General features: G+C 40.0%; 2 protein-coding genes across 3 annotated transcripts in view; one reads left to right on the forward strand and one right to left on the reverse strand.

The window, feature by feature from the left end:
• The first annotated feature begins 1,799 nt into the window (after nt 1-1,799).
• Nucleotides 1,800-27,692, forward strand: part of LOC120720434 — a 44,680-nt gene continuing 18,787 nt past the window's right edge. Inside the window, exons 1-2 of one of the 2 annotated variants that reach the window (XM_040010112.1) lie at nt 1,800-1,878; nt 24,468-24,550. In XM_040010112.1, coding sequence (XP_039866046.1) covers nt 24,472-24,550 — 79 coding nt within the window. In that variant the 5' untranslated portion in view covers nt 1,800-1,878; nt 24,468-24,471. Of the gene's footprint in view, nt 1,879-22,168; nt 24,551-27,692 lie in introns of those variants that run through there. The other variant, XM_040010111.1, reaches the window with a different exon arrangement.
• Nucleotides 7,244-12,224, reverse strand: LOC120720557. Its single transcript, XM_040010282.1, has 2 exons — nt 11,920-12,224; nt 7,244-11,833 (listed from the first exon to the last, which is right to left on the reverse strand). Exon 2 carries the CDS (start codon nt 11,345-11,347, stop codon nt 7,244-7,246), a length of 4,104 nt encoding a protein of 1,367 aa, XP_039866216.1. The 5' UTR covers nt 11,348-11,833; nt 11,920-12,224.

Genomic DNA, 27,692 nt, shown 5'->3' on the forward strand with positions numbered 1-27,692 from the left:
TGTAACAGCGTTTTTGTCTTAAAAGGTGCTATATAAATAAATTTTACTTACTTACTTACTACAATTATTAGACAAATGAAATACAAATGTTAAAGCTTAAATTTCTTCAGAACATACGTTACACTAAATTTGGCACAAAACTATTGCAAATTGCATTTATTCCCTCTTAACACAAACACTTATCATTGACATGACACATACAGTAGAAAAATATGCATCAACTACTATGATTAGCATCATCATTACAATCATTGAACATAAGTCAGTTACCTTACCAAGACACGTGGAACACTATTAACTTAGCCGCCACCTCTGCTGATTTCAGCAGCTCTGTCTAACGTTCACTTCACTATTGAAATGTTAGCCAATAACTTCTGAACACTTTATAACAAGTTTTATGAAGCTTTGCTTCTGTAAACGAGACAGTTTCTGCTGCTAATCAAGATAGCATTGGATTTTTCTTTTTCCTCAAATGGCTGGTAACAATACGCCATGTAAACACACAACCTCCTGTGAAAACTTCAAAATTAAAGCTTCTGCTAGGCACAGCAAGAAGTGTGGGAATACAACACATTTTGTTACATTATCACTTCTTGCAACAATAAAATAAAACAAATAAAAGAATGATTCTGAAACTAAACAAATACCTTATAAAGTGTATCTTATGTTTACTCATTTCTCCAGCTGGGTTACACCTGCACAAATGTCACATTCATATCTGATGTGAAAGCAAATGATTAGGTAGAAGATCAACAGGGGGTCCATGACCCTCTTGGTGACACCCCCATAGGGATTAAATCTGGGGCTCTCCACCAAGGGCTCTTAGAACTGAAGAAGCTTCTCGCATGAAACATCTTTAAGGAAACTAAAGAAGACGCTTTTCTTTTCAAGCTCCTTAGACTACGATGATCTGTATGACTGAGAACCTTCACAGACACAAAGCACCATAACATTACAAGTTATAGTAATCCATCCATCACATCTTTTATAGGTTAATTAGAAGCAGAAATGCCTTAAACACTGTCATTACATTGGTGTTGAAAATTGTAAATGCTTTGACTTACATATTGATGTTTATAAATATTTATAAACATAAATGTTTATATGTATATATAAAAATATTTATATTAATATATAAATATATTATATAAAAATATAAATATGTCTGTGTTTTTCTTGGATATTGTTTATTTTTTGGTTTGTGTGTCTGCCTACAAATGTACCCTCATATTCACATGGACTGAACCGCCACTTACAAGCACTGGCACTTTATATGGCTACTGTATAATTTATCCGTATATCTCACTGATCTCAACTGCACTGCTGTAAATACTGTATAGACAATCACACTGTGCAATACGATAATTATAGTTCTACAATTGTTTATTAATACTTGCAATTTTATATCTACAATCTGTTATAGCTCTTCATATTATACCATACGCATATAACCTGTTCATAGCCTGTACATTCACTACAGTTTTGGCCTGTACATATTTATAGTTACAGTATATTCATAACATACCTTTATGTACATTTGTAACATATCTATAATAGATCTATATTCTCTATATTATATCTATATCATGGCTAAAGCACTTTCTGGATGGATGCAAACTGCATTTCATTGCCTTATATTTGTCACATGTGCAATGACAATAAAGTTGTATTCTATTCTATTCTATCAAATTCATCTATAGCTTCTCTCATTACAGTCCCAGCCCAAAGGGGCAGGTCTTCTCTGCATGATAAAAAAGAGAACTGAGGGGAAATAACTTGCAGAAATTTGTGATGATGTGAACAAATCCTACTATCTTACGCATGAACTCACATTCCAGCTGAACTTTATCATCCAAAGATCAGGATTACATTTTACAGGTGAGTCAAGCAAGAGAAAAAAATGTAACTATGAACTTTATTATTTAAATTTTCAGCTGTATGATAAATATTTTCATCATTTATATGATTCATGCATTGTTATACAGCTTAAATGTGCAGGAAATAAACTTTTAGTTAACTTGAAAAAGGCTGCAACCCACGCAGAATATTTTGTCAGTGAATACAGAACTTCCACCAATATTAATATATTAATACCAAACCACGCAGCCAAACAATGTTTGTGAGAATGAAGTCAGTTAACTAATCTTGGTATTTCAGAAAAGTCCAGCTCCACACCTCACCACTAGTTCCATCATTTTAGTTTACTTTACAGTCACTACTTTAAATATATTTTAGTTATTGTCAAATATATTCTTTCTTTAATAACTTACTTTACTTTTCCCATCACACCTTACAATGTTTTTATGGAGTGCACACATATCAACACTGCAAGGTCAAAGTGTTTTGTTATATTAATACATCTTTCTTGGTTTGAGTTACCTGGGGGTTTGGCTTCTCCTTGCTAGTCGGCAAATGGTGTCGCAAAGGGCTGGAGGATCTAGAGCAGCGGTCTCCAACCTTTTTTGTGCCACGGACCAGTTTATGCCCGACAATATTTTCACGGGCTGGCCTTTAAGGTGTCGCGGATAAATACAACAACATAAAACTAGTACCGGTACCGAAAAAAAGAAGCTTTATTCATAACACACGTGAAAAAAACCCAGGAAAACCGAGTTAACGATAAAAACGATAACAAAATAACACTGAAAACCGATAAAAACCCTGAAAACCAGACATTTCACACCTGAGCCTCAACTCTCACGGCCCGGTACCAAACGACTCACGGACCGGTACCGGTCCGAGGCCCGGGGGTTGGGGACCGCTGATCTAAAGTACTGCTGACAGCCTCATTGGACTAAACCATGTGCTTCATTGCCTAGGGGATGTTAAGAGTTTTTTAATTGTTTTGTCTTAGTTGGTTATATGGCAGCCATTTTGTTTTCCCCTTGTGTGTCATATGGTTTAGCTAAGCCCGTATTTAAGTTCCCTCGTGTCATTTCAGGAGGTTGGAGTGGAACTTGTTGTTGATGAGAGAGAAGGGTGTGAGTCAGCAAGAGCTATTGGTTTCAGGGTGTACAACGTGGCTGTTGTAGTCAGTGTGTGTTTGGATTTACAGATTGCTTGGTTGTGGTTTTGGTGTGTGAATGAGGTAAGTAGGAGAGTTGGCCAAAAGCCTGTACAGGCCCGGTAATGATCTCCTGCAGACTTCTACTCATAGACCAAGGTGTGGTCAATGGACCCAGAGATAGTGAAAGTTGTTTTTACCGTTCCACTGTTTCTCCAGGATGCTTTGGGTGAACTGTGTATCTTAACAGTTTTGACAGGAGCAATACAAAGAATTGCATGAAATAAACTTTTCACTTCATCACATGATAACAGGTCCAGTAATTTATACTTTATATAGTTGGATGTATATTTGTTGGTATTTTGTCACAGCGGTATGTCATTTCAAAGCAGAACATGAAGGACGACAAAACTGTGGGAAACTAAAAGCGAGCTTTTTATTGGCTGATGGAATACAGGACAATACAACAAGGCAGAAACAACAGGTGGTGAGAACTAAAGCTAAACCTAAACTGGGAAACACACTATTGTAACTGTGACTAACTGTGATAACTATGAATCTGAACATGATGGTGAGCAAGAGCATGAGAGAAACTGTGAAGGTATAAATCCAAAATATGAACATGATTAGTGATGTGTGAATCATGAACGACTCATTCAATACTCAAGAATCACTTTACTGACTCGTGAATCATGATTCACAAGCCCAACTGACTCACTGGCTCATCCCTGTTGCTGTTAGCAAACTAATTTCATTAGTAGAAATATATCAAGCATAAAATTAAAATTGTGGGGAAAACACAATATCCAGTTTCTTAATTAAGAAACTGCACGCTTGAAGTACGCGCACTACGTGCACTACGCGTACTACGTACGGTGCATACTATAAGTACGAGAAGGGCGGAAGTGAGAGGCTTGTGACGGTCTAGCCTCCGTCGCGCTGCTAAGGTTGCCTAGCAACCATGATACTAACCGCGAGAAACGTTTCATACAGCTTTGTGTGACAGAAATGAAGGAGAAAAAATGTTTTGTTGGTCATTGATATATGTCGTGACATCACTTTGATTAGTTGAGTATCTGAGGCTGAGACCACAGGACTGTAAAACATGATTGTTGGGCTTCATGTCTGTGCTGAACAGTCATTTAAGATTAGTTAGTAAATAACAATTAGCTCATGTTGTTCATGAGACTAAAATCATCTCACTGTGGTAATGTAAATATAATATGGCCAATATTATAGTATTGTCATATATATATATATATATATATATATATGTGTGTGTGTATTAGGGGTGCAACGATATTCGTATCGATATTGAACCGTTCGATACAGTGCTTTCAGTTCGGTACGCATATGTATCGAACAATACAACATTTGTAATTTATTTTATCAACTTTCCTTCTGACGATGCTGTCTGTGTTGAGCGCTCAGTGAATCTGCGTTCGACTACTCCGCCTAGGCTGCACTGTCGAGCGCAGATCCACTGAGCGCTCAACACAGACAGCATAGTCAGAAGGAAGAGCGCAGGGCAAGCTAGCGAGACAGAAGTTAAGCTCTCCTTGCAACATGGACCTCCCCCACCCTCATTCAGATCTGGCGTTTGGAATTATTTTGGTTTTCATGTGACGTATGACCCTGAAGGTAAGCGAGTCATGGACTAAAGTAAAACAGTATGTTGGATGTGCCATGCAATGCTCAATTACATGGGTGGGAACTAGTGTGTTAGCGCAGTTAGCTCGTTAACGTGTTGGCCGTCTAGCCCCATGCACGGGGCGATCGGCGGTAGCTCGTTAACGGAGATTTGCCGTGTTGTGGCGTTAAGGTCATTTCAACGAGATTAACCTGAAAGCACTAGTGCGAACACAACGAATATGACTGCACATTTACGCCGACATCATCCTAGTGCAAAGACAAAAACAACAAGCATGCTACTAACTTTAGCCGAGTCATTTAGACAGCTGTTAGCACATGATTCTCCTTATGCTGCTGAGAATATAGCCCAGAAGAAGCGGATAGTATAGCTTTTATTTTGGAAAGAGACATTTCTCTGTAATAAACTCTCTTTTCCAAAGATGAGTGATTCCTCAATCAGATACAGGGCTCGCAATATCGCTAGCCCGACGTCCTGGGGCTAGCGATTTTTTCAGTCGGGCTACCAAAATCTATCTCTTCCCTGCCCGTCGGGCTATTGTAGGAAGGAAAAATATATGTCAATGCTTTTGCATTCTTTCAGAAATGTAGCTGGGTAATTATGTCATTGGTATCGGTGAGCCACTGTCAATATGTGACATATTGAAATCGCGTTTGAATTTGCGCTTGGTTTTTGCTTTCACTTTGCAATCGTGCGAACTGTGTATAGAGAGCGACAGCACTGATCTGTGAGTGATGATAATTTGTGCACCAATTCCTCTGACATCGTCTTATTAATCGTTAGCTTACTATGCAAACATGACAAGTGAAATCTCCCGCAGCAAGCTTAAACATGTGAGAGGTTGATCGCGCAGAGAATCGCTGAGCGTTATATGAGTGCGTGTGTAAAAGCAGCAGGATATATATTTTAGTTCTGCTGAGCCAAATAAGACAGGTCAGGGTGAAGAAGTGACAGCCAAAGAAAAGCTTACCACAAAACGGAGAAGTTATGACAAATCAGACTATAAGGCAAAAAGAAAGTGCAGCTTTATGGTTTCATGGACAAAAGAATTTCTGTGGCTGCAATATGATGAGCTAAATAACCAGGGCTGCACATAAGTGGTCCGCAGGTGCGCATTCGCTGTCAAAATAAAAAACACGCACAAGGGTTAGGGTTAAATTTAAAAACTGTACTTTTGAGTTAAAATATATATTTATAATTTTAATAAATGACAAATTAAAAAGGCATGAACATTTTTTTTGTATGGAAAAAATATCGAACCGTGACACCAAAGTACCGAACCGAACCGAACCGTGAATTTTGTGTATCGTTGCACCCCTAATATGTATGTATATATATCTATATATCTATATAGATATATATATATATCCTATCACCTTAAATCTTCACTCAAAGACAAGTATCTTTGACAGTGTATCTATAGATGTGTTATACATAAGAGACAAATATTGTTCTTTTAATATGTTGGCATTACTAAATTTGGCTCAATGCTTACATATATGTGTAAAAAGCAAATGTACGAGCTGTGATAACTGTTTCTGATAGAATGAAGAGTAGACTGATATATGAAATATTCCTTTATTGGGTGAGAAAATCAGACCATGTCATAACTGCTTTAAGTCACACAGAATAGATATCAGAGCCTTAAACAGGCTGACTTCTGCTAAATGGGTCAAACTGGGCAGAAAGTCTACAAATACATAACATCCTTATAGAATATGGTGTAACACTATAGATCAACTTAGCTCAGAATATATAAAGCATATAAACAATTACAGCAATATGATGCAACAAACACAGCAGTGCTACTGTATCTACTCTGGTCGAAAGAATCCACGCTTCGTACTGATGTCCACAATTCTTTTATTCCTCTCACAATCATGGAGCACCGTGAAAACTAGAAACAAGTAAAATAATATCAATAGCACATATGATATTCATCTCAGCCACTTATTTCCTTTCACAAGGTGCACAAGTGTTAAACAAATAACAGCATAATGATTTTTTACCGTGTACGCCTTGTAAAACCAGCAGTAGAAAAGTTGTATATTCCGAAAAGTCCGCCGTGTTACCGTTCTGTCTTGTCTCTCCCGCGCACAACTTCCGGTTCCCGCAACTCACAGGAAATGACTACTTCACAATAATATTTTAACAGAAACATTTCTTATAAGCAGGATATATCACTGGATTCATAGATTACCTTTCCTACTGCAAATGTACACAAGCATGAGAAACAAATAAAGAAAACAAATAGAAAACAATAACGATCTCAGATTCACTTTGGTGTTGTCATGGCAACCCACACAAACATTTCAGCGTCAGCTACACTCCCACCAATTACCTTTGATTATTACAATTGTGAACGTAAATACACTTGCATTTCTCATTATATCAATGGTAATTCCCAAGCACCATGTTGTTGTTTTAAACATTCTTGCATTGACATAAACAATATTCTTTTCTCAACAAATGAATTCAACAATATGAACAGTAGATTTTACATCTCCATAACATGTGCATGAGGTACAGCATAATGACAACTTCTATTTTAGAAGGGAAATCTAATCAATGAATGACATTTTTCCCATTTAGCTGTTTTTCACCAGGACCACTAATTTCTGAATGGGTCTCTGAATGATTGAGGGTTGGACGAGGCGTTCGCCTCCCTTTCCTAACTTCCGATCACCAGTCTGGATTGTCACCTTCCGTACAAGTCCATCATCATCCTCATGTGCTTCCACAACCCTAGCAAGTTTCCATTCATTGCGAGGAACATCTTCCTCTTTGAGAATCACAATGTCACCCACCTCCACATTACGTCTTGGTGTATGCCATCGCTGTCTCAGAGCAATATTGGCCAGGTATTCCTTTCTCCATCTGTGCCAAAATTGCTCAGTCAGATACTGTACCCTTCTCCACCGTTTCTTAGCATACAGGTCCTCCTTGACAAATTTACCTGGAGGTGGAAGTGGGACTGAGGATTTCATGGTGATCAAGTGGTTCGGTGTGAGTGGCTCCAAGCTTTTGGGGTCATTGATGTTATCAACAGTGAGTGGGCGGTTATTCACGATGCACATAGCTTCATAAAGGAATGTCCTCAATGAAGCATCATCCAACCTTCCCACACTGCAGGCAAGGACCGTGCTCAGTACGCTTCTCACTGTCCGGATTTGACGCTCCCATGCGCCTCCAGCATGACTACAGTGGGGCGTATTCATCTGGAAGTCGCACTGATTTTCTGCTAGGTATGCAGTCACTCTTTCCTTATCAAGTTCTTTCAGAGCCTTTGCCATCTCGTTTCTTGCCCCCATAAAGTTAGTTCCCTGATCGGACCTAATGTGCCTAACAGCTCCACGAAGGGCAATGAAGCAGCGCAAAGCATTGATGAACGCGTCGGTCGTCAAATCCTCCAACATCTCTATATGCACTGCCCTTGAGCAAAAACATGTGAAGAGGAGGCCGTACCGCTTTTGGTCTTTGCGACCTTGTTTGGTGTGAAAAGGACCAAAGCAGTCCATACCACAATAAGTGAATGGTGGTGTGGGATCAACACGGTCACTAGGTAGATCTGCCATCCATTGCTCCTCTGGTGGCGCGCGGGCTCTCCTGCACTGTACGCACTGCCTGATGTATTGTGCTACAGCCTTACTTCCACCAGCGATCCAGTAACCATTGGCTCTCAGTGCATTGAGGGTTTGTCCTCTGCCTTGGTGTTGTATCTTGGTATGATGGTGTGCAATGATGAGATTTGTAACAGCACCATCTTTAGGAAGGATCACTGGGTGTCTTAACTCGAGAGGCACAGATGCCTTCCTCAGTCTTCCTCCTACTCTCATTATGCCATCTTGGAGGAACGGGTCAAGCTGAAAGAGTTGGTGGTTGCAAGGCAGCCTTCCTAGTTTCTGGCTGAGTGTGTTTAACTCCTCTTGAAAGGCATCTTGCTGTGCAAGCTTGACGAGAGTCTGTGCAGCTCGTTTTCTCTCTTCCACGTTTAAAGGCTCAGCGGTCCTGATCCTCTTTGCCAGCCGCTGGATACGAGCAATGACGTTGACAGCTGTAGTCCATCTTGAGAACCGCAGCAGATGGTTCTGGATGTCAAACTGCCTTGCTACATCAACCTTCAACGCCTGAGTAGTCCTCACCTCTGGGTCTCCCACCAGCAAATCTGAAGTAGCCTGTTTTGTGGCCATCTCTCTTACAGACACTCGATGGCAAAAACCAGTCACAGCTTTAGCCTGCACACGCTGTGGTGCGCTTCCCACAATGCTCCAGCCAAGGTCCGTCTCAATAGCATAAGGCTCATAGTCGCCCCCAGTAATGACCCTTCTTGGAATTAATGCTCTGGAGCAGTCGTATCCAATCAACAATCCAACACCACAGTCCATCAACGGGGGTATCTCCTGGGCCATGCTTACAAGGTGTTTCCATTTGTTGGCTGTCTGGCAAGTGGGAATATGTGTGCGGTCAAGAGGAATGAAGTCCCTTGTGTAGGCTGGAGGCAAACTGATGGAAACATTAGAGGAAAATCCTCTAACTTTGAGCTTGCATACTCTTTGACTCTTCACGACTGAGTCTCTCCCCATCATGGTGGAAAGTTTAAGTTTCACTGGTTCCATTGTTGCTTGTAGCTTTTCGCACACCTCCTGATCAACAAATGTGTGACTGCTTTGAGTGTCCAATAGTGCATACACTAGGGTTTCAGTGTCCGGAGCACTAAGTGTTGAGATCCACACTGGGACTATCATCGACGTACTCCCACCTTCACCTCCACTCACACAACATGATAATGACGACGTACTTTCTTCAACTGCGCCTTGTGTTGATGCTGCTGTAGAACGATCTTCATGCAATGGCGTTGGGTGACTCTTTCTGCATATGCCACACATGGCCCTGTTCCTACAGTCTTTAGAATTGTGACCCTTTCTTAGACATGCAAAACACAACTTATTTTCAAGTATGCATTTTTTCTTATCCTCTACAGACATGTCCATAAGCCTCTTGCATTTATGTATGGAATGGTTCTCACTACAGCAAATACACTGGCCATTATTGGAATTTTGTGTTGGTGTGGTCCATTTCTTTGGTTTCCCTGCATCTCCCAACTTGATATCACCAGGGTCAGATTTGGCGGTGGAGCTTGATGGAATTGGGAGTTTCACATTTGTGGCAAACGTGTTTGCTTTTGAACGCTTCATCTCTCTTGCTGGTGCCTCTGCAGAGTGCCTTAAGGCATGTAAGGATGACACTGGATTGCATGCGATGCGTGACTCCTTAGAGATAAAGGAAGCAAACTCATGAAAGCTTGGATAGTCATTGCCCCGATCTAGCTGCTCTGTGACATAACGGTTCCATCTAGATGTCACCCAATCAGGAAGCTTGACTAGTATTTTCTGATTCTCCTCACAGTCGTTAAGAACCTGTAAGCCCTTTACGTGAGGCATGGCATTACTACATGTTTGGAGGAAATCACTGAACTCTCTTAACTTGAGATATTCCTTTCCACCAATCTTCGGCCACCCATTTAGCTTATCTCTGAAAGCTCGCTGCACTACAAAGGAATGGCCATATCTAGCATTTAACCTATCCCATGCTTGTTGATAGGCTTCTTCATCTTTTCTGTAGAAGCTGCCTTCAAGAGAGGATTTTGCCTCACCTGCTATGTACTTTTGCAGGTAGAATAGCCTGTCTGCAGGGTCAGAGCATCGTCTCTCTATGAGGGCTTTGAAGCTTATGCTCCATTCTGTAAACTTCAGAGGATCGCCCGAGAATACAGAAGGTTCTGGAGTTGGCAAGCGAGTAAGAGCTAATGACTCTTGTAGCGATTGGACCAATGATGTCTCGTTTTGCACAACCTGCCGTTCTTGATCTGGGATGTGGTGAGCGAAGGGGTGTGCATCACTCACTTTGCTGAATGGAGGACTGCGTGTCCCATCCCTTCCCTCTTCTTCAGTGTAGACATTTAGCTTTGCCTGAATTACATCAATGTCCCTCTGATTTTCAAGTTTTCTCAACTGCTGACGTTGAGCTTCGATGGCAGCTTCCATATCAATTTCGGCTCTCTTTGCAGCCAGCTGAGCAGCCACTTCCGCTCTCATAGCTGAAATGCTAGGTGACTCTGAGAGATGGTTAGAATTGTGACAGCTGGGTGCAGTAACTCTGGAGGCTGTGGATCCATATATGGACCTAGCATATTCATTATCAAGTAGCATGCGTAACCTTGATCTTTCCGCCACCGTGTCAAACTCACCTTCATCTTCAGTCAGACGTACTCTCATCAGCTGCAGCAAGTCTGCCGTCACGGCTGAGCATGCATCGATCTTTCTTCGAAATTCTTGACTTGGTGAGGTTTGGAGTCGAATTCTGTCATACTGTTCCTTTAATTCAGACTCTAGCTTCTCAGCCTCATCCATCATATCATACATGTCATTCTCAGAGCATACTTGCTTTAACCTTGTGCGAATGTCTCTTACGTTGCTTTTCCATTTCTCATATGTTGCTTTGAACCTCTTCTCCTTTTGAGTTAACTCTTGATCTTTCAGTTCCTGCATTTTTGGCGTTAATCGCCTTTCACGAGAGGATTTTCTTGTTTTTGTCTCAGATTTCTCAGACACTACACTTTTTTCCTCTTCCAAATCCCCTGCATCTTGTACTTCTGACATAACATCAGGGTGACTATGACCATCTTTAGACATTTTCAGACTTTAAAGGGGGTATCTTATGAAGAGGACAAGATAACTAAGGTAATTACAAGAATGGATGTAATAGGCGGAGAATTATTAAAATTAACACAAAGGAACCTTAGCTTAGATTCTTACGCATGACAGCAAATAAATTTTCAGTTTCAGCCTTCATGAAGCTTGCAAACAACAGGTAAGAAAACAACAATAATTTCCAGAACTTCAACAGATTGTCCGTTTTTTTTTTTTTCTTTTTACACAGTCCGAAATTTGAACACTATTAATTCCTTGTCCATTACAGCAAATTTGTAGCTCATGTTCTATCCATCAACTCATGAGGCATAATAACTGCGCAATATGGCCTGAGGACTCACGCTTTAGCCTGAAACCGCTTCTTGGAGTGTCCGCTGAATCTGCAGCTCCCGATTGGTTGTCACAAAATGCAAAGCAACGTGTCCACTGAAGCCTGTAGCTCGCTGCAGGATGAGAAGCAACCGAGACCTGTAGCTTGCTGCAGGAGGAGAAGCGCGTTGCAAACCGTTTCCTGTAGCTTGCTGCAGGAGGAGAAGCGCGTTGCAAACCGAGACCTGTAGCTTGCTGCAGGATGAGAAGAGCTTTGCACACCGAAGCCTCCAGATGGATTGGGACACGTTTTCACTGTTTCTACTCTGGTCGAAAGAATCCACGCTTCGTACTGATGTCCACAATTCTTTTATTCCTCTCACAATCATGGAGCACCGTGAAAACTAGAAACAAGTAAAATAATATCAATAGCACATATGATATTCATCTCAGCCACTTATTTCCTTTCACAAGGTGCACAAGTGTTAAACAAATAACAGCATAATGATTTTTTACCGTGTACGCCTTGTAAAACAAGCAGTAGAAAAGTTGTATATTCCGAAAAGTCCGCCGTGTTACCGTTCTGTCTTGTCTCTCCCGCGCACAACTTCCGGTTCCCGCAACTCACAGGAAATGACTACTTCACAATAATATTTTAACAGAAACATTTCTTATAAGCAGGATATATCACTGGATTCATAGATTACCTTTCCTACTGCAAATGTACACAAGCATGAGAAGCAAATAAAGAAAACAAATAGAAAACAATAACGATCTCAGATTCACTTTGGTGTTGTCATGGCAACCCACACAAACATTTCAGCGTCAGCTACAGCTACTGATCCAAAATACTCAAAGCTTCATAGAACTGAAACCAACATTTATTTTAGCTCCATTCTGCTGCTGATACAGACTTTAGGTTTCTGAACATGAAACTTGTTGCTGTTGTCAGGTTTCCTGGGTCGCTGACCCAGTGATTCAGTTCTGTTCATGTTCAGTTTAGTTTGCCACATTAATGTTCTCACTTCCTGTTTTTCCCTTGTCAGCTTGTGTGATTAGTCAGATTATGTTCTCACCTGTTTCCAATCATTGTCATCATTCAACCTGTGTATTTAAGCTCCTCGGTTTCACCAGTTCTTTGTCGTGTCATTGATGTTCGTGTGATGTTGTCCTTCCCGTGTGTTTTCTCAGTTCAGTCAGCCATTCAATTGTCCAGCCAGTCAGTGTCCGTTCACCCTCTGTTCATCCACTCCTTATAATAAACCTTCACCAGTCCTCACCTACCTGCGAGTCCTGCGTTTGGGTTCTTTCTTCCTCGCCTCCACACTAGTGATGGTCAATTTGATTCTTTTTACTGAATCAAGTTTTAATGAGTCATTCACCAAAGTGAATCGGGTTTTTTGAGTCATTTGATTCACTGAGTCAGTTGACCAGAGAGTGCAAAAAATTTACATTTTCACTTAAACTTAATTTGTTTCTCTTTTCATGTAAATCCCACTGCTAAGATGAATGATTAAAAAAACAAAACAAAACAATTTTATAGAGCAAAAAACTATGGAAGCGTAGAGCTGCCACCCAGGCAAAAGAAAAATACAAGTGTATCACGTTATAACGTGAAAAGTTTATTGTTCTAACAAGATACTTTTCCTGTTTGTACAATATACTTTTCACGTTTGAACAACATAATATCACGTTATTACAATATACATAATTATCACGTTCGTACAATATAAATATTATATTGTACGAACATGATAATTATATTGTTTGAACAATAAAGTTTTCACGTTATAACATATATTTTATTGTTCGAGCATGATATATTGCCGTAAAAATACGGAAGCGTAAAACATAGTGAAGTGGGTGACAGTGCAGATCAGAGTGCGAGAAAATGGCTCGTTTATTGGAATTAATTAAGTTCTATTTTATGCTTGGATTGAGGCATGGGGAGATTTTGCTGTTATTGAGCAGTTTGGACAGTATTGTGATAAGCATGCGGACACTTAGAAGAAACCTAAAACGCATGGGACTGTACAGGAGAAAGAATGAGTCCGATCCGATTGAGGTAGCAGGATTTCTTATTGATCAACTGGAGGGACATGGGAGGCTCCATACAAACTACACCACCTGAACTGCATTCAGGCAGGTTATGTTGTCACGCAGAGTACTGTGAGACATTTACTGAAATATCTTGACCCTTACGGTGTTGAGCAACGACGCAGAAATCGCCTAATGCGACGCACGTATGTAAATCCTGGACCAAATTTCATGTGGCATGTTGACTCCTATGACAAACTGAAGCCTTTTGGAATCTGTATAAATGGAGCTATTGATGGCTTTTCGAGAGTTATGATTTGGCTTCATGCCTATTCAACAAACAATGATCCCAAAGTCATTGCTGGATATTTCATAGCAGAAGTTGAAAAGAGGATGGGAACACCTGCTAGGATTCGCTCTGATTTGGGAACAGAAAATGTCATAATGGCCGAGATGCAACGATTCTTGCACTGGACTATGGATCCGAACGTCAGAAACTGTTTTATTACTGGATCCAGCAATCACAATCAGCGTATTGAAGGCTGGTGGGCCTTTCTGAGACGACATCATGCTCAGCACTGGATAAATCGTCTCCAGGAACTAAAAGACCATGACTGCTTTTCTGGATGTTTTTTGGACAAGCAGCTCATATTGTTTACGTGCCTGAATGTCATCGAGGTATGTAACCATGTTTATATTCTTTTAATGAGTCACTGTGTGTGTGTGTGTGTGTGCGTGTGTTAGAGAGAAAGAGAGACACGGAGAGAGAATAAAAAGTTTGCTTTAACACCCACCATGCACCATCCCTATTATCACTGCGTTCAGGATATGAAAAAAATGCATATTTCACTGGCCAGAAACATAAAATGTCTAAAACAATTCACGTTTAATAATTACTTAAAATTTTCCACAGTATCACGTGTCTACCACTGTTATTCTTGTTGTTGAGTATTTTTGATAAACTCTGTTTTTCCGACTGTCACTGTGTGGTGCTTTTGATTGATTGATTGATTGATCGTACTTTATTCATCCCGAGGGAAATTGGGTTAAAGCTGCCAGCCGTGCCAGCGCCGTTTTGGGTAACATGTTGAGCCAAGAGAAATGTGTTCTTTTACTGATATGAGAATTTTTAATTTTTAATATTTAATAGGAAGAGCTGCAGCAAGTTGCACATATATGGAACACCCACATAATACGCAGAAGCAGAAATGCAGTTGCTCCAAGTGGACGTCCGATTCTCATGTACACCATCCCTCATCTCTTTGGAGGACAGGATCATCTGAAAGAGGTTTCTCGGGAGGCAGTGGATGCTTGTAAGCAAGAATGTCAACAGAGAGGACCTTATACCTGTGATGAAACCGTTTTCAGCTTGTGTTGCCTTATAATGTCAGAGAACTTCTTACTTCCACCAAGCACAGCAGATGAATCCATTGAACTGTATCTCTTCCTGAGAGCCTATATACTGAAGGACTTATAAACCTAAATATAATTGGGCTTTGGGAATTTTTACGCATATATTTTTGGGTACAATGTTTTATTTGTGCAATAAACAATAGAAAAGACAATCATTATTATTTTGTTTGGATTTTCGGTTCAAGATAGTAGCAAGCAAGCATGTCTAAATATATTTAACCAAATCTGCGTACTCCAACCTTTTGGCATTTCCAATAATTTTTTAACTGAATTTCTATTATATCTGATTTCTGTTTTAAGACTGTTGAAAAAACATTTTTTAAACTGCTGATCCTATATCATTCATGAAATATTGTTTTCAATTTTACTGAACACATTGTGCAACTGCTATTCATCCACGAACAGTTTCTTGTAAACTGGTAAATGTACAAATTCTGCATTATTTAATAATTAACAAACAGTGTTAGATGTTAACCTCCCTTTTATTTGTGTTCAAGGAGAAGAAAACACGGACTCTTGATAAACACTACAAAACTTAACTTATGTGCCAATTTTCTGTCTTTTATTCCAGTCAACTATTGCATCAAACACATTGCCTTCCAAAGTTATTCCCTTAAAATATGTTCTAAACAAATGACTGGTGGAAAGGTAAAAAATATATATATACTTTAAAATAATTAATATTAAGTCTTTTGAATTATTACTAAACAAAACATCCCCTCTAGCAGACATCTTGTATCCTACAAAACTGCACCACAGACCTGTGGAAAAGGACCTTAACACATGATAAGAACTAATAATAAGCATAGTTCACCTCTTGCTGCTAACCATATGAACTTATTAAACATAATTAGTTAACATTTAAACTAGTAAAACTTTTAAGTATGAAAATTTAAACTGAAATTTACATTTTTCATGGCGGAAACAAATTGATGTTATCCACAATTTTTGAAAATAAATTCAAATATGAAATAAAACACTTCCCTGAAATTTAAGCTCTTTCTTTTTTTATACAATGATGTGTTCCCTGTTTGTGGGTTTAACAAACTTTAGAGCTTCATAGCCAGTCATTGTTAGTGCAAACCTTTCATTCTTTGGTTTAAACATGATGGACTTTAATCAAGCTATGCTGAACTCATAAGAGCTTTTAGCAGCCAAAACATTGTCCAGTTCATTTCGTAGTTCTGGGTAGGACGTGTATGTCCATGGTAGTTCCAGAAGAGGGCCGCATGTGTGTGCCACAGGTCGTCGTGCCAGTCCATCCACAGGCGTGAACAGTACCTCAGCCTTGTCAACACAGATGACATCTGACCCAGTAAGAAACCTGAACATCCTTCTGAGCCCTGTATCATCAAGTCCTCTGATGTACTGGTGCAGAAATCTGAAGCTCTGCTTCTCTGCTTGAGTGGTGGGAGAGGCAGTAAGCAACTTCAAAAGCTTTCTCGTTGTTGGCTTTTTATCCTCATACATTTGTAGGACATCTTGTGGGCTTTGAAAAGCTTCTTTTAGGAAGTAGCTTGCAACTAAGGACATTTTATCTGCGGCATATGCTGGTTTTTGGATTAATTGTTTGTATGCGACTTTCAGAAGAAGGCCTTTTAAGTTCTCTTTGGTTGGAAGCACTGATACATCCAGGCGATCCATGAGATCCAGCACTTCATCCCTGTCTTCATCTGAAAGATCTTCTTTTAGTGCCCTTGTTATCAGATCCCTATCTGATTGACTTAGGTAAAAGAGAAGACTTTCAAACAGCAGATCATCTGATACTTGATTCTCACCGAAGATGAGTGCCACTGTGAAAACAGGAGCAAGGCGACAAGGGAAATATCCATGGTCTTGAAATCCCTTCAGTAAAATTCTACCCATGGATTTCCACTCTTCTTCCTGCCATTTAGGAGACAGTGATGGCACTCTGAACTCCTCTCCTTCAGCTGTGTTGTCCACAAACTCTGACCAAAATGCAGCATACACATCTCTTGATACACCGTCTGCATCAGCTCCTTTTTCATCAATGTAGGTGTATTTTAGAGGGTGTATGAGGAGTGCTGAATCTTTGAACTGGCTGATCATCTCCTCCAGAATAGTAACCCTGTGAAGTTTGATGGTAACACAGACAACATCATATGATCCTGCAGAGCTTATTGCTTCATTGCTTATAGATGTATCTGGACTACTGACTGCTGTGTTTGTTGGAGGAAGTGTAATGGATGTGATGACCAGATCATCTTCCTCAAACTGCAGGAATGGTTCATCTATTACAGTGTCATCAAGTTGACAAGGCAGAGGCTCTCCAAGGTAGGGTCCAATCATTACCTCAGATGTGTCTAATAATACATCTTCATCAGCATTCCTAGATTCTGATGATGAGATCACAACAGTGTGAGAAGCTTCTTCATCTCCTTGATGTGAGTCAGTCAGTTGTGTAACATTGTTTACATGTGTTTTCCCTCTATCATAAACTTCTTCATCATCTTCATCATTGGAAAATCTTCTTGTGCACAAGTAAAATCTCAACATTCCCATTTTAAGTGCTGAGTAGAGTTCTCCAACTGTGACATCTTCATCAAATACGGCCTCTTCCTGATAGTCTAATATGTCATGACTGAACACCTCCCATCTTCCAAATTTGCTTTTTCCACTTGGAAAGAAAAGATCTTTAGCATACTGTAATATGTCAGCTTTTTTGGAGTCTTTGGGCACATAAAAGGTCCTTGTTCCTCCTCCTCTGCGCTTTCTCACTTGCTTACCTTCATGGATCCACCCTAACTCAATTTTTCGAGTCTTTTTCTCAGCCCATTTGTTGTTTTTTGCATATGTTCTTTTTCTCTTAGAAACAAATGCCTCCTCATGATCAGGTTTCTTCTCATTTTCATTGATTCCCATCTTTTCCTTCAATTTTTCGAGCAATGAGTTTTTTCTTGATTGCACCACTGTTTTCCAAGCAGAACCGTCTGGCAGCTATCCGGTCACCATATGTTGGGATGTAACCAGACAGGGTCTTGTCATCCATGAAATCAATCACTGTGGCATCAATCTGTAATAACAAAGATATTTATTACTATACAGAAGTACAAGGTATACCTGCTGCCACACCACATGAGGTACCTCATGAAAAAAAAAAGTATGTACATTTCACATGTGTTTTGATAATTGTCTGTTATTATTTTAGTGGCAGCCATCAATATTTAGCATTTTATTCTTTTCCTCTCTCTATGCCAGCAACATTAATGAGATTCTCCAACATGTTATTAATAGAAATATTACAGTATATACAACGCCCACCTTTGAAAAAGTAAATTAGCACAGAGCACAAAGGGTTGAACCCACTGGTTTTTTAAATTGAAGCCAAATATCGATATAAACACAGTTTAATTCATTTGTTTTTAGATAAACAAGGAAACATTGTGCATCACATAATATAGCGATATATTTAAGAAACCTGGAATCTGCATACGGGTTAAGTAGTAACATGTGGTCATACAACGACCCAGTTTTATACAGCGGGTTAATTTGTTTTACATTCTCCATTCCATATAGATCCACACCAATGCAGCCTACCGTTACGTCCTTACGCAGTCAAAGCGAGAGAAGCGAAAACCGCTGTGGTTGCTAACTTAGCAATATGTCACATTTTTAGACGCTGTAACTTCGTAAAAAGCAATTTTTACAAGTTTCCCCCTCAAGAGAGCACTTACGTGTTCTTGTAGCATTTGTAAGAGACAGTCCTCAGGTACACCACGATTCCGAAGAAATCTCAGAAGTGGGCTATCAGTGTTTGTGTCCATGTTGAAAGCAGGGCATTCAAAGTTAAGTGCCAGTTCTGAAGAGCGTGAGCTCTCCACAACTACCATGGATTTGGGTTTCCGAATGCAACACGTTTTACATTCTTACAATAAAAAATGTTATTGTAATGGTATTTTTTTTTATGTTTGTACAATATAATATTTATATTGTACAAACGTGATAATTATGTATATTGTAATAACGTGATATTATGTTGTTCAAACGTGAAAAGTATATTGTACAAACAGGAAAAGTATCTTGTTAGAACAATAAACTTTTCACGTTATAACGTGATACACTTGTATTTTTCTTTTGCCTGGGTGGCAGCTCTACGCTTCCGTAAAAAACAGCAAAAACATTTCTAAAATTAAGCAATTTTCTATCAAAACTGCTTAATAAACATTTATTTTGTTTATTTGTATTTTATTAGTATTTTCCTTAAATGTGTTAAATATATATTTTCTCATCTAAATGTCCCCTGAGCTGTGATCCAGGGGACGGTAATGCGCCTTAACATTGGTTGCCAACCAAGAAGAAGAAGCTGTGAGCCAGGAGAGAGGGGGTGAGCAAGTCCTGAGTGATTCGCTTACGCTTATGATTCAGCACAGGAAGGGAGGGGGTGAGTAGCTCAAATGTGCTGTTAGCATGTTAGCAGAGCGATGCTACTGTGAACCGAGGAGCTATTTTCTTGATGTGAGCTTCTACTCAGGGTTTTTTCTTCCAGTTCAGAACAGAAATGCTTTTGTTAAGAAACTGGCTGTTGTCCCCCCCCCACAATTATAATTATAAGCTAGATATATTTCTACTGATGGAATTAGTTTGCTAACAGCAACAGGGATTAGTCAGTGAGTCAGTTGGGCTTGTGAATCATGATTCACGACTCAGTAAAGTGATTCTCAAGTATTGAACGATTCGTTCACGAATCGAACATCACTACTCCACACAACGCCCGACAGCTGCCTTTCATAGTGTGTAACTTGAAGGCCCTGAGTACTTCCTCCCACACTGGAAACACTGGGATGATAACATTATTTGAACATTACCTAATAAGACTGATTCAGCACAGACAGTTATGTTAAACTTTCCTAGCAGTCCTTCACAAACAGGGAACAGTCTGTCTATTCTCTCCATCTGTCAGCTGCTGCTGGCTCTTCCTCCTCCTCTTCCTCACACACTGCTGAGTTTGTCCTGGTGGATCATCAGGGGTGCAAATCCTCACAGATGATGTGCAGCAGTGGGTCCCTCAGTCTGTCCTCACTCTGGACACTTGCAGTCGTCACACATGGAAATCAAATATGTGATAAGCTGCAGGATTCAAACACAAGTGTAACTTATAAACACATGTTCATACTTTTATTACACAATCAGAGAGAAAGAAACAGAGAGAGAGTGCAGGACAGACAGACAGGTGACAGTCTCAGGTGTACACACTGCTACACAACAGCACCAGAGAAGCAGGATTTAGTGTTTGTGTTATTACGAGTGTAAACAAGAAGAGTTCCAGATGTTGCAGTGGACACATGTGTGACTGCTGTGATTAAAGCATCTTTCTTTCAGCTTAACGAGTGAACCGTCAGCTCGTTCAAACACACGTTAAAGTCCGTTTGGCTCGACACCACCGAACAGAGGCAGCAATATAACATAGCTAACATTAACAGTGCAGTGAATCCTGCTTGTGCCGTGATATTCAGGACTGCAAACCGAGCAGCGTCACTGACTTTCAGCTTGTTGTGTTTGTGGATATATGACTGACTTTAATTATCCACAAATCATCACATTCTCTGTAAGATTAAGGTCGACTATTGTATCGTATATTTTAAAGTGATGGCTTTAGAACCAAGTTATTAAAAACATCACTAATGTCACATAACTGTTGGCCGACATGTGGCCAACAGTTATGTTTTAATGTTCTTCATTATTAAACATTCGCACATAAATAAGGCTCTCCAGCTACACATAACAAGGTGTCAGTTTTAAAGTTAACACAGCAAGAGTCAATTGAGCCCAGAATTGAATTGTCCATGGCTGACTGTTATTGCCCAAACTCATATCTTCTTTTTCCTTTACAAACATAAATTCAGAGTTTTTATTCTCAGTCCTTGGTTCATTTAACTCAGTAGCAGTTAAACTGGCTGTCTCACACTCACCAGAATTACATTGATTAGTCTTGTCATACAGGCAGAATTTACTTCATTACAGCCTCTTTGTTCATATAATCAAATCAAAATGTATTTCTATAGCACCAAAGTGCTTCACAATTAGCAAAGAACAGAGAAAACAATAGAGAAACAAATACCGATAAATGAGAAGACAATGTATTAACATAAAAAACAAACAAACAGACAAACAAACATAACAAACATAAAACAGGCCTGATGATAATCAAACTCAACTTGAATTAAAAGCCAAGGTGAAAAAAAAGTTTTAAGATGCAATTTAAAAGACTGAATATTCTCTGAAGTACGAATCTCTTCAATGAAACTACTGTACTACACTGCTGAGTGACCGTCTTCTGCTCGTCAAATACATGTCATTGCAATGTTGACTCTGTGCTAACTTGCATATGAAAGGCTTCAGATAGATAAGAGTGAGAAATAAATTGCGTTCATGTTTGCAATTTTGTCTTGTAACACAGTATTTGGAATTAAATAAAACAAACAAAACACTACATTTTAGGAAATATTAGTGGGTGTTTTCGTGTTTGGTATTTTCTACTACTTGGACACTAACGTGGCCGTCCAATGAGATGACGGTGCCAGAAGTGGCCCGCGGCTCATTTGAGTTTGAGACCCCTGCTCTAAGAACTCCAAAGCGCTTTACACTACATCCAGTCATCCACCCATTCACACACTGGTGATGGCAGCTACATTGTAGCCACAGCTGCCCTGGGGCGCACTGACAGAGGCGAGGCTGCCGGACTTCATTAAGCTTCGTTTAATGACCAAAAGAACGAGATCGTGGATATAAGTGGCAGAAATTAGCTTTCTCCGAATGGTGGCTGCCCTCTCCCTTACAGATAGTTCAGGTATCAGGGAGTGTCTCCTGGCCTCCTCCTGAGTGAGGTGTTCCAGGCATAATAGCAATGTATATTTTATTGAGAAACTCGTCTCTGCATTTAACCCATTCATTCAGTGAAGCAGTGGGCAGCAGTGTATAGGGACAGTACCTTGCTCAGGGGTACCTCAGGGTAGCCGTTCGGGGGATTCGAACCCCCAACCTTCCAACCATGGGGCCACCACTTTACCTACTGAGATATCCCTGCTGCATGTCCTGCTAGAAGGAGGCCCCGGGGCAGTCCCAGGACACACTGGAGGATAATATCTTTAGACTGGCCTGGGAATGGCTGGAATTAAAAATTTAAGTTCTGCTTAGGCTGCTGCTCCTCTGCGACTCAGCACCTGCCCCTTTCTGATGGATGCCCCATTGAGGCAATTTTTTCCTACTGTGTGTGTGTGTGTGTGTGTGTGCGTGTGTGTGTGTGTGCGTGTGTGTGTTTTAATTACAATTTTGCTAAAAAAAAAAGAATCTGGCTTGCATCAGTCACATGATGACCATTAACCAATGCCCACTCATGACAGCAGAGCGAGCTTTCAAAGAGAATGGGCGGTCTGGAGAAATAGAGGAAAATGCACATTAATTGGGAGACACTGACTGATGCAAAGAAAACCAGGGTGTACAGTGTACACTGTGGTCTATAGCACCCAGGAGTGTTAGGTTATTATGTTATTATAAGATGGTAAGCTGTCTTCTGGCAACTGTCGAATTGAAACAAACGAGCGTGCTGTGTGTGCAACAGCACGAAAAACATTACTAGGGATGCAACGATACCAATTTTTTCAAACCGATACGATACCGATACTTGGATCTGAGTACTTGCCGATACTGAGTACAAAAACCGATACTTCTACCACACATACACGCAAATGCAATGAATTGGAAGACAGGTTTTATTTTATTCTCTGCCGATAAAAAATAAAATCTTAATAAAAATGACCACAAAAAATTTCAAGTGAAAAATAAGCACTTCTGTTAAATTATTGCGGAGTGTCCACATTGTAATTTAACAAAATATCACTGAACTATTGGCACTGTCTCGAGCTTTCAGAATAATAAATAAACACTTCTGTTTGGAATCAAATAAACTGTTAAATTATTGCAGAGTGTCCATATTGTAAACGAACAAACAAAATAACAAAAGTATTTGGCATTGACGAACAAACTCCTCATCTGCCCGTGGATCATCACTGTGCCGTTAAACTGAGGACTGACATCGCGCACACACTGCTGTCTTTACCTCTTCAGAAAGTTTTGGCACCATTATCTCCCTGATGTGTGGGCGGCTGGGAATTTCATATCGCAGCTCGAGTATGCTGAGAAGACGGTGCAATCCTATGTTTTCCACGACCGGCATTGGCTGGTCATCCAGAGAAATAAAATGAGTCAGAGCCTCTGTTATTTTAACTGCCCGTGGATTTTCTCTTGACATTTTTCGTTGCTTTTCCAAAACCTGAGTTAAAGTTGGCTGTTCCGGTCCACACTGCTGACATTTTGTTTAGCCTAGCTACAGCAGCCTCCAGTTTCTCTTTTTTATCTGGAGCCGCCAGTCTCACTCGCCTAACCCTGTGCCTGTTTAGCGCTGGATGTCCCCCTAGTGGCCAATCTAAAAAACTACAACAGAAATGACCAGCCACCCTCTGACTAATGAAATAAATTAGTATCGGTTCATGGTATCGGTTAACTTTTACGAGTATGAGTACACACACATTTTACAGTATTGGCCCCGATACCCGATGCCAGTATCGGTATCGGTGCATCCCTAAACATTACCTGTCCTTTTATTAACTGCTCAAGTAGTGCTGGTCATAGCTGCTAGCTAACTGGGTAAGGGTGTCATGGGTCTGTAGCTCTGTCCACCAATACACCCTGTATTTGTCATGATAAACTGATCAGCTGGCAGATTAGAACACAGTATGCAGGACTGAAACTCAAAGAGGAGCTGTATTGTTGGAGCTCACAGAAAATTTAAAATAAAGCTGGAATTAAAGTGAAAACACAGGAGCGCACAGCATGTAAAAATGAGGGAGAACATGATAGAGAACAAAGAGAGACTAAGACAGTGGCTCTAGATGCAGCATTATGAGGAGATGGTAAGCAGCTGGGAATACAACTGACAAAGGACACAAAACTAAACAGTACACAAGGAATAAAGACAAAACAAAACAGGAAACATCACAAACCGTTAGAGACTGAGACTGAACTTGACGCAGACAAAAAGGAAACAACCATCGAGACATGACTGACTGGAAGACAAGACTGTGAACCACACAGGAATCACAAAAGGGAACAAAGAAATCTATAACAAACAAAATCAGATAATGAACTCACAATTCAACTCCAAATTCAAATTCTGGTCAAAGATCCAGAACCATGACTGCGTGGACTAAACATGACAGGAGAATGTCTGAACCTGTGTAGAAACTGTGAAAATGTTTGGGGTGATCCATGTCCACATGTTTCCAACTGGACTGTGTCACAGTGTCATGTTAATAATATTTTGCAGGGCGATGGCAGGACAGAGGCAGGGCTGCTGGAGTTTGAAGCTCCTGGTCATCCTCAGCCTCCTCGGCCTCACTGAAGAGTTCGGTAAGAGACTACAGCACTACAGATGACCACACATGTGCAGACAAACACACACTCATATCCCATACACAACTTTCTCTCTGGTGTGCAATGTTACCAAGTGCAGTTTTTCCTAATATTTTTTTCTTTTCTGCCTGTCCCGTTTGGCTCTTTTGCATCAGAATTATTGTCTAAAGGCGAAGAAAGATGCCCAACGGATTTACTTTACCAAATGGACCATCCGGGCCTTGCCCTATTGGTCTATTTGATTCACCTTTTATTGTTTATTTTATTTTACTTTAACCTGCTAAATACAGGACAGACTTGACTGGGGAAAAGAAAGGGGAGAAAGAAAAACAGCGGGGAAGAGGAACGGTGATAAAGGGCAAAAAAACAAAAACCAACAAAAAAAAACAGACAAAAAATGCATATATCAATCACCTGGATCACCTGTTGAGAAAGAAAAAAGAGAAAACCAGCAAAAAAACAGAGCAACATCATGGCGATGATCTATGTGAATATAACAGTAAATACTAAATATTAAATATTATTGTGCAGCACGTAAGATCAACAGTTTTTCCTACTATAACAGAGCGTTTTATTCTTTTTCGTATAGTACTTTATTCTGTTGTATAATAATAATTCTATAATATAATTCTAACTACCAGAAACCTCGAAGGACAGGCCGGGGGGGCGGTGTGGCAGCAATTTTTCACACCAGCCTATTAATTAATGAAAGACCAAGACAGACTTTTAATTCATTTGAAAGCCTGATGCTTAGCCTCGTCCACCCCAGCTGTAAAACTCAGAAACCAGTCTTACTTGTTATCATCTATCGCCCACCTGGGCCTTACACAGAGTTTCTCTCTGATTTCTCAGACTTTTTATCTGATTTAGTTCTCAGCTCAGATAAAATAATTATTGTGGGTGATTTTAACATCCATGTAGATGCTAAGAATGACAGCCTCAACATGGCATCTAATCTGTTATTAGACTCAATTGGTTTCTCTCAAAATGTAAAAGAACCCACCCACCACTTTAATCACACTCTAGATCTTGTTTTAACATATGGCATAGAAACTGAACATTTAACAGTGTTTCCTGAAAACCCTCTCCTGTCTGATCATTTCCTGATAACATTTACATTTACAATAATTGATTACACAGCGGTGGAGAGTAGACTTTATCAAAGTAGATGTCTTTCTGAAAGTGCTGTAACTAAGTTTAAGAATATAATCCACCCACTGTTATCATCTCCAATGCCCTGTACCAACACAGAGCAGAGCAGCTATCTGAACGCTGCTCCAACAGAGGTCGATTATCTTGTTAATAATTTCACCTCCTCACTACGTACGACTCTGGATACTGTAGCTCCTGTGAAAACTAAGGTCTCTAATCAGAAGTACCTGACTCCGCGGTATAATTCTCAAACACGTAGCCTAAAGCAGTTGACTCGTAATCTGGAGAGGAAATGGCGTGTCACAAATTTAGAGGATCATCATTTAGCCTGGAGAAATAGTTTGCTGCTTTATAAGAAAGCCCTCCGCAAAGCCAGAACATCCTACTATTCGTCACTGATTGAAGAAAATAAGAACAACCCCAGGTTTCTCTTCAGCACTGTAGCCAGGCTGACAAACAGTCAGAGCTCTGTTGAGCCAACCATCCCTTTAACGTTAACTAGTAATGACTTCATGAACTTCTTCACAAATAAAATTTTTATCATTAGAGAAAAAATTACCAGTAATCATCCCACAGATGTAATATTATCTACAGCTACTCTTAGTACCATTGATGTTAAGTTAGACTCTTTTTCTCCAATTGATCTTTCTGAGTTAACTTCAATAATTACTTCCTCCAAACCATCAACGTGTCTTTTAGACCCCATTCCTACAAAACTGCTCAAAGAAGTCCTGCCATTAATTAATTCTTCGATCTTAAATATGATCAACCTATCTCTAATGATCGGCTATGTACCACAGGCCTGCAAGTTGGCTGTAGTTAAACCTTTACTCAAAAAGCATCTCTAGACCCAGCAGTCTTAGCTAATTATAGGCCAATCTCCAACCTTCCTTTCATATCAAAAATCCTTGAAAGAGTAGTTGTCAAACAGCTAACAGATCATCTGCAGAGGAATGGTTTATTTGAAGAGTTTCAGTCAGGTTTCAGAGCTCATCACAGCACAGAAACAGCTTTAGTGAAGGTTACAAATGATCTTCTTATGGCCTCTGACAGTGGACTCATCTCTGTGCTTGTCCTGCTAGACCTCAGTGCAGCGTTCGATACTGTCGACCATAATATCCTATTAGAGCGATTAGAACATGCTGTAGGTATTACAGGTACTGCGCTGCAGTGGTTTGTATCATATCTATCTAATAGACTCCAGTTTGTGCATGTAAATGGAGAGTCCTCTTCACACACTGAGGTTAATTATGGAGTTCCACAGGGTTCAGTGCTAGGACCAATTCTGTTTACATTATACATGCTTCCCTTAGGCAGCATCATTAGAAGACATAGCATACATTTACACTGCTATGCAGATGACACCCAGCTCTATCTGTCCATGAAGCCAGATAACACACACCAATTAGTTAAACTGCAGGAATGTCTTAAAGACATAAAGACCTGGATGGCCGCTAACTTTCTGCTTCTTAATTCAGATCAAACTGAGGTTATTGTACTCGGCCCTGAAAAGCCTAGAAATATGGTATCTAACCAGATTCTTACTCTGGATGGCATTACCTTGGCCTCCAGTAACGCTGTGAGGAACCTTAGAGTCATTTTTGACCAGGACACGTCCTTCAACGCACATATTAAACAAATATGTAAGACTGCTTTCTTCCATTTGCGCAACATCTCTAAAGTTAGAAATATCCTGTCTCAGAGTGACGCTGAAAAACTAGTTCATGCATTTATTACTTCCAGGCTGGATGACTGTAATTCATTATTATCAGGAAGTCCTAAAAACTCACTGAAAAGCCTTCAGCTAATCCAAAATGCTGCAGCAAGAGTCCTGACAGGGACTAGAAAGAGAGAGCAGATTTATTTTGTTTTGGCTTCCCTTCATTGGCTTACTGTTAAATCCAGAATTCAAAATCCTGCTCCTCACATACAAGGTCTTAAATAATCAGGCCCCGTCTTATCTTAATGACCTTGTAGTACCATATCA

Source organism: Simochromis diagramma, unplaced genomic scaffold (assembly GCF_900408965.1).
Source record: "Simochromis diagramma unplaced genomic scaffold, fSimDia1.1 OVJJ01000585.1, whole genome shotgun sequence".
In the NCBI taxonomy this organism is placed as follows: domain Eukaryota; kingdom Metazoa; phylum Chordata; class Actinopteri; order Cichliformes; family Cichlidae; genus Simochromis; species Simochromis diagramma.

Bases quoted from the DNA above. Each gene is read 5' to 3' on its own strand.
- LOC120720557 (XM_040010282.1), bottom strand. From the start codon at position 11,347: ATGTCTAAAGATGGTCATAGTCACCCTGATGTTATGTCAGAAGTACAA.